Below are 14239 nucleotides of genomic sequence, written 5' to 3'. Positions count from 1 at the left end.
TCTCCACCCTCCTCCCTCCCCCTCTCCCCGAGAGTTTTACTATATAGATAATTCAACCTGCAGTTTGAGAGGGAGAAACTGAAATCAGATGTGTCCATAAGTAAAGGTAACTACAGAGGCACGAGGGAGAAGCTGGCTAAAGGTAATTGGAAGGCGACCCCAGCAGAAATCACAGCCTCCAACCTTATCGTTTCCCAGCCCTGCACAGCCCGTTTTTACCTTCTCCCCAAAATTCACAAGCAAAACTGCCCTGGCAGACCCATTATTTCTGCCTGCTCCTGTCCCACGGAAATGATTTCCACTTACCTCAACTCCATCCTATCCCCTCTGGTCCAATCACTCCCGACCTATGTCCAAGATACCTCACATGCCCTTCGTCTCTTTAGTGGCTTCCGCTTTCCGAGCCCCTACTCCCCCATCTTTACTATGTACGTTCAGTCACTCTACACCTCCATCCCCCACCCGGAAGGCCTTAAAGCCTTCAGTTTCTTCCTCAACTGCAAAACCATTCAATTTCCCTCTACTAACTAAGGCTCTACTCTGCCTAGCAGAGCTGGTCCTCACCCTCAACAACTCCTTTGACTCCTCCCACTTCCCACAAGTCCAAGACATAGCTATGGGCACCCGCATGGGCATCAGCTATGTAGGGCACACTCTTTGTAGGGTACACTGAACAATCACTGTTCCAGGCATTCACTGGCCCTATCCCCGAACTCTATCTCCGTTACATTGATAACTGCATCAGTGCTACCTCCTGCACCCATGCAGAACTCATGGACTTCATCAACTTCACCACCAATTTTCATCCTGCACTCAAATTTACTTTTACCATCTCCGACACCTCCCTCCCCTTTCTTGATCTCACAGACTTTTACAAACCCACTGACTCCCACAACTATCTCAATTACACTTCTTCCCACCCTGCTTTCCTGCAAAGACTCTATCCCCTACTCCCAATTCCTCTGCCTTTGCCGCATCTGCGTCCAAGATGAGGTGTTGCATACTAGAATATCCGAGATGTCCTCATTCTTTAGGGAACGGGGATTCCCCTTTCCCATCATAAATGAGGCCCTCACTCATGTCTCCTCAGTACCCCTTTCTCCTCCCTTGCTCCCCTTTTCTCACAACAGAGGCAGAGTCCCCCTAGTCCTTACCTTCCACCCCATCAGCCGTACAACACATAATCCACTGAAATTTCCGCCACCTCCAATGGGATCCCATGACTAGCCACATTTTCCCATCTCCACTCCTTTCCACCTTCCGCAGAGACCGTTCCATTCACAACTCCCTGGTTAACATCCCTTCCCACCCAAACCAACCCTCCCCACATACCTTCCCTTACAACCGCAGAAGATGCAACACCCGTTGCGATACCTCCTCCCTCGACTCTGTCCAGGAACCCCAACAGTCCTTTCAGGTTAGGCAGAGGTTTACTTGCACCTCCTCCAACTCATCTACTGTATCCGTTGTTGAAGGTGTGGACTCTTATACATCGGCAAGACCAAACGCAGACTGGGTGATCGTTTCACAGAACATCTGCGCTCAGCCCGCATGAACCAACCTGTACCCCCAGTTGCTGGACATTTTAATTCTCCTTCCCATTCCTACACAGACCACTCTGTCCTCCGTCCCCTCCATTGTCAGAGTGAGGCTAAACGCAAATTGGAGGAACAGCATCTCATGTTTCGCTTGGGCAGCTTACAGCCCAGTGGTATGAATATTGATTTCTCTCACTTCAGGTAGCCCCGGCATTCCCTCTCTATCCCTCTCCCACCTAAGTGGCACTGTCTTCTCACTTTCACCCTACAAACAGCATACAACAGCCTGTTTCCTTTATCAACTTTGCTTTTTTGTATATCTTTTATTCATTGTTCTTTATCTCTCCACATCACTTTCTATATCTCTCGTTTCCCTTATCCCTAACCAGTCTGAAGAAGGGTCTCGACCCGAAACGTCACCCATTCCTTCTCTCCAGAGAAGCTGCCTATCCCGCTGAGTTACTCCAGCTTTTTGTGTCTATCTTCAGTTTAAACCAGCTTGCAGTTCCTTCTTACACACAAAACAGGAATGGCAGGAATGGAGCAACAATGGCAGGATTTTCGGGGAATAATGTGGAAGACGCAGGATCTTTTCATCCAAGTAACATACAAGAGGAGAATGAGGCAACTGCGGCTGACAATGGAAGTCAAAGATAGCTTAAAAGTAAAAGTGAAGACAAAGACTACGACAAATATTAGCAGGAAGCTAGAAGATGGGGAAGCTTTTAAAAACCAAAGACAATCATAAAAGAAATAAGGGGAAAAAAGATGAAATATGAAGGTTAGCTAGCCAATAATATAAAAGAGAATACCAATAGTTTTTTCAGTTATATAAAAAGAGTAAAAAAAGAGGCAAGTGTGGACATTGGACCACTTGAAAATGCCACCGGAGAACAAAGAAATGGCGAACAAACTTGAATTTTGTTTTTGCATAATAAACATAAAGAACTGCAAACCTGCTCCACCATTGAACAAAACAAAGATAGAACTATGTACCAATTCCATTTTCCTATCCTGTACCCGTTTTCCTTGCTTCTCTTGATTTAACCAGTGGCTCCCCAAGTCAGATGATCTGACTCCACACAAATTATCCGACCATTTTTAAAGCATTTAAGCTCACAATAACAAGTTCCATTGTATTTATTAATGACTGGATACAGTACATGTTCAGTTAATTTAATTACAGGTAGTATTTGGGTAATTATTCAAATAAATAAAATTGTAGCACGTGTGTACAGTGATATGTATATGTTACTGTAGAAAAATAACATTTTGACTTATGGAAAAATCAACTTACAAACAGTTCTCAAAAACTAAAACTTTACATAACCCATTAATTGCCTACAGTAGAGATTCAGCAAAATCTGAAACTTTGCCTACCATGTCCTCCAGAGATGCTGCCTGACCCGCTGAGTTAGTCCTGCATTGTGATTTTTGGACTACCAGTAGTCATCATCTAAGCATTTGTGGCTGTCATGAGTGCAGAATTCCAAAAATTCCCAACTATTTAAATCAGTGACTCTTGACCTTTGTCAATGAACATACCATATTCACACTGAGTAATGTACAACTATATATAAGTGTCTGATGACGATGTAGACTAATCCTTTTAAGGAAATGGGGCTGTTGTATTATTTTATGAACAAACATCTTTTGCAGACTTCGGGTAATCTTCAGCAGCTCCTTGCTAATACTTATCAAATTACATCATCAACCACCCGATTAGAGACTGCAAACCCTCAAGGTGGGTAGTTTTTAAAAAACTGAACTGGCACTAATTTCTTCATCGAACAGGCAAAATTGTCCCCATTCTCCCATACAGTGCTCTCCATAATGTTTGGGACAAAGACCCATCATTTATTTATTTGCCTCTGTACTCCACAATTTCAGATTTGTAACAGAAAAGAAATCACATGTGGTTAAAGTGCACATTGGCAGATTTTAATAAAGGCTATTTTTATACATTTTGGTTTCACCGGATAGAAATTACAGCAGTGTTTATACATAGTCCCCCATTTCAGGGCACCAGAATGTTTGGGACACAGCAACGTCATGTAAATTAAAGTAGTCATGTTTAATATTTTGTTGCATATCCTTTGCATGCAATGACTGTTTGAAGTCTGTGATTCATGGACATCACCAGTTGCTGGGTGTCTTTTCTGGTGATGCTCTGTCAGGCCTGTATTGCAGCCATCTTTAGCCAATGCTTGTTTTGGGGGGTAATCCCCTTCAGTTTTCTCCAGCATATAAAAGGCATGCTCAATTGGGTTCAGATCAGGTGAGTGACTTGGCCATTCAAGGATTGACCATTTTTTAAGCTTTGAAAAATGCCTTTGTTGCTTTACCTGTATGTTTGGGATCATTGTCTTGCTGTGGAATGAACAGCCGGCCAATGAGTTTTGAGGCATTTGTTTGAACTTGAGCAGGTAGGATGTGTCTATACACTTCAGAATTCATTACGCAACTACCATCAGCAGTTGTATCATCAATGAAGAGAAGTGAGCCAGTATCTTCAGCAGCCATACATGCCCAGGCCATAACATCCCCACCATCCCCCAGATGAGGTGGTATGCTTTGGATCTTGGGCAGTTCCTTCTCTCCTCCATACTTTGCTCTTGCCATCACTCTGATACAAGTTAATCTTTGTCTCAACTGTCCACAAAACCTATTTCCAGAACTGTGGTTGTTCTTTTAAGTACTTCTTCACAAACTGCAACCTGGCCATCCTATTTTTGCAGCTAACCAGTGGTTTGCATCTTGCAGTGTAGCCTCTGTATTTCTGTTCATGAAGTCTTCTGCAGACAGTGGCAATTGGCAAATCCACACCCGACTCCTGACGAGTGTTTCTGATCTGTCCAACAGGTGTTTTTCTTTATTATACAAAGAATTCTTCTGTCATTAGCTATGGAGGTCTTCCTTGGCCTGCCAGTCCCTTTGCAATTAGTAAGCTCACCAGTACTCTCTTTCTTCGTAATGATGTTCCAACAGTTGATTTTGGTAAACCTAAGGTTTGGATGATGTCTCTAACAGTTTTATTCTTGTTTCTCAGTCTCATAATGGCTTATTTGACTTTATTTGAAAAGGTTTCTCTTCTTTGCAAGTTCCATGTAGCCCTCAATTTCTATATCTTTCAATACATTATCCCTTGGTAATTAATCTAAGAGGTGCGATGTTCAGTAACTGTGGCAGAGCCTGCACGCCATCACTTTTTACAAGATGAAACCGAGTAGGTCAAGTAACAATGGCACAATTCTCCTGGCCAAGCTCAATGATTTTTAAGCTTGCTTCAAAAGGAAGAACAACCTTGTACCTTCATGGGCCACCACAACCCCCGACAACCCTATAAACTTAGTCCCCGGAGCGATGCCAGAAGATCCTTCACAAAAGTGAATTCTCGGAAAATGTTCTGCCCTGATGGCATGTTTGGTCGCGTTCTGAACACCTGCGCATGATGAAGACATTCCAGAGATTGGTAATGACACAAATAAATGCCTGCTTCAATAACGACCTGGACCTACTTCAATTCACCTAATGCCATAACAGATTAACAATGTTGGACTACTTCGACAATAGGAACACGTATCTCAGGCTATTGTTCATCAACCACAGGTCGGCATTCAACATCATCATCCCTTCAAACTCATCATCCAACTCATGGAACTAGGCCTCTGCTCATCACTATGCGACTAGATCCTTGACAAAACTCAATTGTGGACAAATTGGCAACAAAATCACCTCCTGACTGACCATAATCCCAGGGGCACCTCAGGACTCAGTCCCCTGTCCTACTATCTACATACCCTTGTACCCAGACACAGCATCAACAACATCTTTAAATTTGCCGATAATACAACCCTTGCGGGACAAATAATGATGAGCCAGGAGTGGGTGGGATTGTAGATAGCAAAGATGGTTATGAAAAATTACAGTAAATCTTGATCAATTGGGCAAATGAGCTGAGGAATGGTCAATGGAGTTTAATGCAGATAAGTGCAAGATATGGCATTTTGAGAAGTCAAACCAGGGCAGGACCTTCACAGTGAATGGCAGGGCCCTGGGTGTGTTGTAGAGCAAAGGGATCTAGTGGTGCAGATACATAGTTCCCTGAAACTGGCATCACAGGTGGATACGGTGGTCAAGAAGGCTTTTGGTATATTGGCCATCAACATTCAGGGTGTTGAGTATAGATGTTTGGATGTAATGTTACAGTTGTACAAGACGTGGGTGAGGCCTCATTGGAACATCATGTTCAGTTCAGGTACCCTGTTAAAGGAGGGATGTTGTTAAGTTGGAGAGAGTGCAGAGAAGATTTACAAGGATGGTGGCATGTTGACAGGACTCCAAGCACTGAGCTATAGGAAGGGGGGAGAGGTTATAGAGAGAGGCTGGACAGGCCTGGACTTTATTCCTTGGAGCGCAGAGAGCTGAATTAAGATCTTAGAGGTGTATAAGATCATGAGGTAAACAGAGGTAAAAGTGTACATTACCCCAAGTAGGGGAATCAAGAACTAGAGGACACAGGTTTAAGGTGAGACGGGAAAGACTTGATAGGAACCTGTGGGGCAACTTTTTCACACAGAGGATGATGGGCGTATGGAACAAGCTGCAAGAGGAGGTAGTTGAGGCAGGTACCATAACAACATTTCAGACATTTGGACAAGTAAATGGATAAGATGAAGGGATATAGATCGAAATACGAGCAGGTGGGATTTGTGTAGTTGGAGCATCTTGGTCGGCATGGCCAAGTTGGACTGAAGGCCTATTTATGTGTTGTAGGGCTCTCCTCTATGACTGCTAATCTCTCCGAGAAGGATGGTGGCGGCAAGAGCCAACAGCTTCAATTTCCTTGGCGTGCGCATCTCTGATGATCTATCCTGGGTCCAGCACACAGATACAATCACAAAGGAAGCTCACAAATGCCTCTACTTCCTCAGAGGTTTAAGGAGGTTCCAGCATATTACCGAAATTCTTCAAATGTATGGTGAGAGCATACTGACTGTATCTCTGCCTGTTTCAGAAATTGAAATGCTCAAGAACAAAGAAGGCTGCAGAAAGTGGAGGCATTGCCCGGTCCATCATGGGGTATTGTTCTCTCCACCATTAAAATGGTCAAAAGGAAGAGCGATCTCAAGAAGACAGCGAATACCAAAGACCCACACTGCACTGCCCAAGCTTTCTTCTTGCTGCTACCATCGGGAAGGTGACACAGGAGCCTAAGAACAATTATCATCAGGTTCAAGAATAGCTTCCTCCATCAACTGTAAGGTTTTTGAACCATCCTGCACAACCTTTAGCACCAATCAGTCAGTTGTTTGTACTACAATGGTTGTTAAACATACTTTGTCTTTTTGCACTATGATCTAATTTACAGAGCAACAGATAATCAAATTGTATTTTTTTGTTGTTGGGACATTAATGTGCCTACAAAGCTAAAAGCAAGACAGAATTCCATTACTGCAGTACATGATTGAATGGCAGATTAAAATCGATGCGCAAATGGCCTAATTCTACTCCTATGATTTATTAAATTATATCAGGTGCATATAATAAATAAGCCCTCGAGTGTCTCTTGGTACAGTATCAGGGACTCCAACTTATCAACTTTGAGTAAGCATTCAACAAGCAACTAACATATGTTGCAGATAAGGTCACCATGAACTGTGGGGTCCACCAGTTCACACGTCTGAAAAAGGGTCTCGTCCCAAAACGTCACCCATTCCTTCTCTCCAGAGATGCTGCCTGTCCCGCTGAGTTACTCCAGCATTTTGTGTCTATCTTTGATTTAAACCAACATCTGCATTTCTTTCCTACACAGTTCACACGTCACGATACATTGCCTGCCCACCTATCGCCATTGGGTTATTTTACATTCACATTCCTTGGTTGTGCTGGTAGTCAGGAATAGGTTGCAATGGGGCCCATGTCTCCCCTCTTCCTAGACTCTCCCCACTTTCTATTTACCAAGCCCCCAAGTCTCTCCACTCTCCCACAATGCTTCTCTTCACTCACTGTGTCTGTCACCATGTCCAAATCTCTCTGCCCCCGCCCCCCAGAGTCACAACCCACACTTAACGTCAAACATATTTCAAAGAAAGTTAAGTATGCATTTTAAAAGCTTTGATATTTTAGCTTCCACCCAAACCACATCAGTATGATTCAATTTTTACTTTCCTTTCTCTGAAGTGACGAATAAATAGAACAAATATTTTTCACTTTGTGTCTTATACCTCAGAAATCTTCAATATGTTCGGCCACTCATCCAGCTTAATGATATAACTATCTTGATGCAGCAATTCCTTGGATTTATTTAGCTACACCAGTTGATGGCGGGAAAGGAAAAGGCCTTGAAACAAACAATGCTAGATTGCAAATTAACTGCTTGAAGGTCAGCAATAGTACAGTTGCTGTACTGTTCATTGCAGGTTACAAATGTAAAAAAACAGCAGGTTTGCATCTAACCAAGCAATTTAAGACATTATCAGGCTCCTCTCAATTATTGAGACAATTAATAAATTCAAATCCAGCTACTCATCAATAACTTATTCAACATTACTCAACTCAGATAACACCAAGTCTGAACAAGTTGGATCTAAATCAGTTTCACTGATATTCAAAACAATTCGTGTGTAAGTGAATATAATTAAAAAAGAACAAAAAGGAAAATCAAATATCTGAAATGATTACTGATGAAATGAGAAACCTCAATAGGATTTCAAGGAGGAAATGCAGAGGCAGTTGTATAGAAATGGATTCAGTTATTAGAAATGCAAGGAAATACAATGTCATCTTACAGTAGTATCCAGAAACATTTAATCTGCTGAAAGAAAATTAGCACGAACTGTGTCAAATAATGACCACTCTCATGAAGCAAAAGCTCAACTTTCAAACCATATGTAATTTGCAACACCGTCACCAATTCCTCTTTGAGGCAACCAATGAACAAAAGCTCACCAAACCATTCATAACCAATACCACTGGCTAAAAAGCTTCACTCAAAAATATCCAGATCTATGACTCACTCCCCAAATGTTAGTAATATCAAGACTATCTACAAAGCACAAGTTATGACTAAAATAACCAGCATTTAGGCATTCCCTTTAGCTCTCGATGTCCCAAAATACATTGCAAACAAATACCTTTTAAAGGATGGTCACTGTTGTAATGTAGGAAATGCAATAGCGAGTACTAAAATTGCCTCACAAATAACATCTTGATAATATGCAGTAAATTATTTAAATTATGCTTATACAATAATTACGGAAAATAAAAGATATATTTCACTGAAAATTTAAGGTCTATTTTGGAAAGGCTGCCAAGAAAAGCCTGGGCCTAACATCAGTGGTGGGAAAGTTTTGGAGGGGATTCTGAAAGAAAGAATCTGCATGCATTTGGTAAAACAAGGATTGATCAGGGATAGTCAGCATCATCCGGTGAATGGGAAATCATGAATGACCAATTTAACTAGGTTTTGTAAAGAGGTAACCAAGAAGGATGTGGACAGCAGTGTGGCCTTTGACAAAGTACCACATGGTAGTCTAGAAGGTTAGATCACATGGGACCCATGTCAAGCTACCCAACTGGATGAGCTTGGATGGAAGGTAGATGAGAGATGAGTTTAAAGGCACAAATCAAATGGTGGTAGAGAATTGTTTTTCTGATGAAGGCCTGTAACAATTGGTGTACCACATGAATTGATGCTAGGTCCACAGTTGTTCTTTGTTTATATTAACAATTTTAATGTGAATGCAAGTTTGTGAATTACACTAAAAAATGATGGTATAAAAGACAGTGTAGGTAATCAACGATTACGAGATTTTTATCAACCGTGTCAATGGGCTGAGGGATAGCAAATGGAATTTAACTGATAAATATGAAGTATTACATTTTGATGGGAAAAGTCACGGCAAGGTGTCCACAGTAAATTGTAGGGCCTTGGAGAGCATTGTAGAACGGAGGCACCTGGGGGCGTATGTACATAGTTCTATGAAAGTGGGAGCTGCACTCCATGAAGATGACTTACGACAAGCTGCAAAACGTGCAAACGCCAGCAACAAAAGCAGAGATTGACCACCAATGTTGCCAAACGCATTGTTATGCAAGGGATGAATGGATATGGATTATGCACAGTCAGAGTAGATTAATTTAACTTGCCATTATTTTCAGCACAGACACTGTGGGCCTATGTGTATACTATTCTATGTTCTAATACTACTTATCCATGCCCACATTGTAATAAAGACTATGGCTAAAGAAATCAGCCTCTTCAACCCTCAAGACCACAGAAAAGACCCACGAGGAGAACATTCACACTCGACTTCAAGTGATCGCTGATGAAGGCGGAGACACAGATGTGCATGACGATAAAGGCAGCATTTAGTACGCTTGCCTTCATCAGTTGCGTTAATGTTGGCAGTTGGGATGTCATGTTACAACTGTAACAACATTAATCAAGCCACATTTTTAGTAATGTGTACAATTCTTGTCGCCCAGCTATGTCATTAAACTAGAAAGGTAAATAGATTTACAAGAATATTACCAGGTCTACAGGTTGAAAATAACAAGGTGGCTGGATAGGTTGGATCATTTTTTCTCTGGAGTTTAGGAGGCCAAAAGGGTGAGCTCATAGAGGTGTACAAAATCATGAGCGACATAGATAAGGTGAAAAGGACCTTCTCTACGGTAAGGGAGTCTAAAACTAGAGGGCACTGGTTTAAGATGAGAGAGGAAAGATTTAAAGGAGTAAATTTTCACGTGGAGGATGGTGCAAACATGGAATGAAGTGTCAGATGAAGTGGTAGAGGCAGGTACAAATACGACATTTAAAAGGCATAGGTACAAGGATGGCAAAGATTTGGAGGGATATGGGCCAGGTGGAACTAACTCAGTTTGGCATCTTGGTCAGCATGGGTGAATTGTGATGAATGGCCTGTTTCCGTGCTATATAGCTCTGTGACTCTATTTAACTTTTATGATCTTTCTTGTTCCATCCAAATGTACTCTAGCATGTTTTAGATACCAACTGATAGTTACAACTCATTACACTTTTTTTACATTCTTATTTGATCAAAAATATTAAAATAATTTACATTTATAATCACACCAGCACCTGTAATAAGTTGAACCTCTCACATACACAAATGCAAAGTATTCTGTGGAACATCAATACTAACCGCAGTGGGTGAAATCACATTATTGTGTTTTACTAGTTCAAATCTGTCAGAATTTAAACTCAGGAACTTTATTCTTCTACACTGGCAATAAGAGAAAAGATGAAATAGTGCATTATATGCGACCACCAAAGGGCAATATAACAAGTACTGTATCATTACAAAGTATTACACAAATCAAATTTAACAGTGGAATTGATTATATCAAAATGGAAACATTCTCACTGATCATGTGTGTTGATGGAAATGAAGGAATATATTTTTGAAAGCTGTCCATTACGAATTTCGCTCTGACACTTGAAAGATCACACATCTATACCAACAGGATGGTCAAGCATCATGAGTAATGTATAAGAATTCACCTACCAGCAAACTTTCGCAGTTCACTTCACACTTGGGATCCTTTAACATGGATTCAATTTTTTCAAACCGAGCTTCCAAGCTTTCTCCGGACGACATTGTGTCCTGTTATTTTATGAACTTTAGTCCCAATTAAACAAAATCGATGTAAAATAAGCACTTCCGATATGACTATAAAAATACCTTCACCAGCCTCGAACACATGTATTCAACAATCGTTGCAAGCCGCTTCACGACATAGTTTCACGCAACACTTTTTCCAACACTCTGAACCATAAAACCTTCCATGAAGTTTCTGCGAATCTATGCCGCATTTAAAAATAAATTAAAAAACTTCCCGTTCTTCTTCAAAACCTAAAGGGCAGTGGCTCGTGACCAGAAAAAAAAAATATGTACTCTGATTTGTACGTAAAAAAATATACTATATATACATTCGACATCCACGATTTGAAAGAGTAAAACAATGTTGTAATGTTGTCTTAAAAGTTCAATTTGCAGAAATAAAAACACGGTTTCAAGCTCCTGTAACAGGTTTCAGTTAAAGGCCTGAACAACACGTCTGGTGTCTTGACAGCTTCAATCCAGGAAAGCGAACTTCTGCAAATGTTTCTTCACACCGGATTGCACAGCGCGCAATTAACATCCTCTGTGTACATCACTTAACTCAACTCGCACAACCAGCCACCAGCTCCTTTAAACTCACTCCAAACACTTTTTTTAAGAAATAAAAAAAACACAGTAACAAGGATTCTTATTCTCCGGGATCTTTCTCACAGACGGCAGGGATGCAGCGTCGTTTTTTTCCTTCCTGAAAACCTGGCCGTCAGTTGCAACTTTCTTTTCCTGATCAACATGTCCGCCTTCCTGTTCAAACACTCAAAGCGGCCCCAGCGCACTGCGCACGCGTCGCCCGGCGCCTCCACCGCGCCCACTGCGCACGCGTCGCCCGGCGCCTCCACCGCGCCCACTGCGCACGCGTCGCCCGGCGCCTCCACCGCGCCCACTGCGCACGCGTCGCCCGGCGCCTCCACCGCGCCCACTGCGCACGCGTCGCCCGGCGCCTCCACCCCGCCCGGCCCGAGCTCCACTGCGCACGCGCCTGGCTCTGGTTCTGGTTGATTACTGCGCAAACTCCTCATGTGGTTATCTCGCGCAGGTCGGAGTGAGTAGAGTCGTGATTAATAATAATAATATTCCTTTATTTGTCCCACACCGGGGAAATTTACAGTGTTACAGCAGCAAAGTGGATAGCAAGAGATCATTCATTATATATAAAAGTAAAGACAAGGATAAATTGTCATCAATTTACTGTGTATTCCCTCAACTGTGCTGGTTGTGCAGTCTCACAGCAGCGGGAAGGAAGGACGTCCTATATCTCTCCTTCGGTGAAGGAGTCTATCACTGAAGGAGCTACTCAGTGCAGTGACAATGTCCTGCATAGGGTGGGAGTCGTCCAGTAGCGATGTAAACTTTGCCATCATCCTCCTCTCTCCCAACGCCTGCACTGAGTCGAGGGCATGGTATTGTAACGACCATAGAGAATGGTCCAGGTCGTCGAACCCTCGGATTGGCCAGCGAGGTCACGTGGGAACGCGACCATGGGGATTGGTCCAGGGAGCGACATCGCTGATTGGCCAGCGATGTCATGTGCGCGTTTGGCGCCCGATTTAGTTAGTTCAGCGAAGTCTTCAAGGAAGACAGTAAGTTTGTAATGGTTGTCCTTTACCTTGTTGTTTAACTCTGTATTCGAATATTGCGGCTGCAATAAACTTCTTCTACAACCAACAAGTTTCGGACTCGCCATATTGGTGACCCCGACGTGATCTGGACGATCACCGACTGAGCAGGAACCTGACGCCTCGTTGACGATGACCGAGCCGGGCACACCGGAGTCAAGCGCCGGAAGCGTTCATCTTCCGTTGTTTTGGACGCACGCACCGCAAGCTTGGTTTATCCACACCGAGGCTCAATTTCATATAAAGAAGGTGTCGGACGAATCCACGAAGTACTACTACCTCGTCAGCGCTCTATCGCCGGACACAACCAAGCGCGTGATGCGGTTCATCGTGGATCCACCTGCGGAAAACAAGTACGAGGCCATGAAGAAAGTATTACTGCGAACCTTCGGGTTTAATAAGCATGGTGGTGCGGCAAAACTTCTGCACCTACCAGATCTTGGAGACCAACTGCCTTCCGTCCTCATGGCCGAAATGATGATGCTAGCCGGTGAGCATACGGATTGCCCTATGTTCGAACAGGCATTCCGCGAGAAACTTCCCGAGGATCTCCGACTGCTGCTCACGGATTGTTCTTTTAAGGACCCCGAAGCATATGCAGCGAAAGCGGACGCGCTCATAGCGGCAAAAAACAAGGCAAGTGGTTCGATCAACAAAGTCTCGACATCAGTGACCAAGCCACAGCGACGGCAAGATGGCGCCACGTCTCCCGCCAATTCTCCGAAAGCCCGCCAAAAAGATCCACACAAGCGCGGCTGGTGCTATTATCACCTACGATGGGGTAACGAATCCCGCAACTGCCGTTTGCCTTGTACCTTCGCGGGAAATGCCTCGGCCGATCGTACATAGGGGCAGTTACGATTGGCCAGAACCGGCGCCTCTATGTCCATGATCGATTCACGGACACAGAATTTTTGGTAGACACGGGAGCCATCGTCAGCATAGTGCCGCCGACCGACCTCGAAACCAGATCGGGTAAGACAGGTCCCACCCTCATCGCGGTTAATGGCAGCCCAATTCGCACTTTCGGTACACGGAAGATGTCCCTTGTGTTAGGCCTCCGCACGTACGAATGGCCATTTATCATAGCCGACGTCAAACAAGCGATCCTGGGCGCAGATTTTCTCTGGGCTTTTTCACTGGTTCCTGATGTCCGCGGTAACGAGCTCCGACCCTCCGCCGAAGATGAGCACGTCGCTCCGACAATCGCCTCCTCGCCCAGCCCTACTGTCCAGGCCGTCGTCGCGGCCCCCGACTCGTATGCTGCGATTCTGGCAGAGTTTCCGGAGCTGCTCGTCCAACGTTTTGACACGCCTTCGGCTAAGCACGGTGTGGTCCATCACATCCGCACCGAAGGCCCTCCCGTTTTCGCTCGGGCCAGGAGACTACCGCCAGACAAACGTGGTGGCAAGGGCGGAGTTCAGGAAAATGGAGGAAA

General features: G+C 43.6%; 1 protein-coding gene across 1 annotated transcript in view; it reads right to left on the bottom strand.

Annotated features, from left to right (window-relative positions):
- The window catches only part of rock1 (Rho-associated, coiled-coil containing protein kinase 1), an 85406-nt gene extending 73472 nt beyond the window's left edge, over positions 1-11934 (bottom strand). The window contains exon 1 of the mRNA XM_078397308.1: positions 11072-11934. Coding sequence (XP_078253434.1) covers positions 11072-11164 — 93 coding nt within the window. The 5' untranslated portion in view covers positions 11165-11934. The remainder of the gene's footprint in view (positions 1-11071) is intronic.
- Positions 11935-14239: the final 2305 nt, after the last annotated feature.

This window comes from Rhinoraja longicauda, chromosome 4 (genome assembly GCF_053455715.1).
Source record: "Rhinoraja longicauda isolate Sanriku21f chromosome 4, sRhiLon1.1, whole genome shotgun sequence".
NCBI lineage: Eukaryota > Metazoa > Chordata > Chondrichthyes > Rajiformes > Arhynchobatidae > Rhinoraja > Rhinoraja longicauda.
This window is presented reverse-complemented; position numbering and strand designations above follow the sequence as displayed.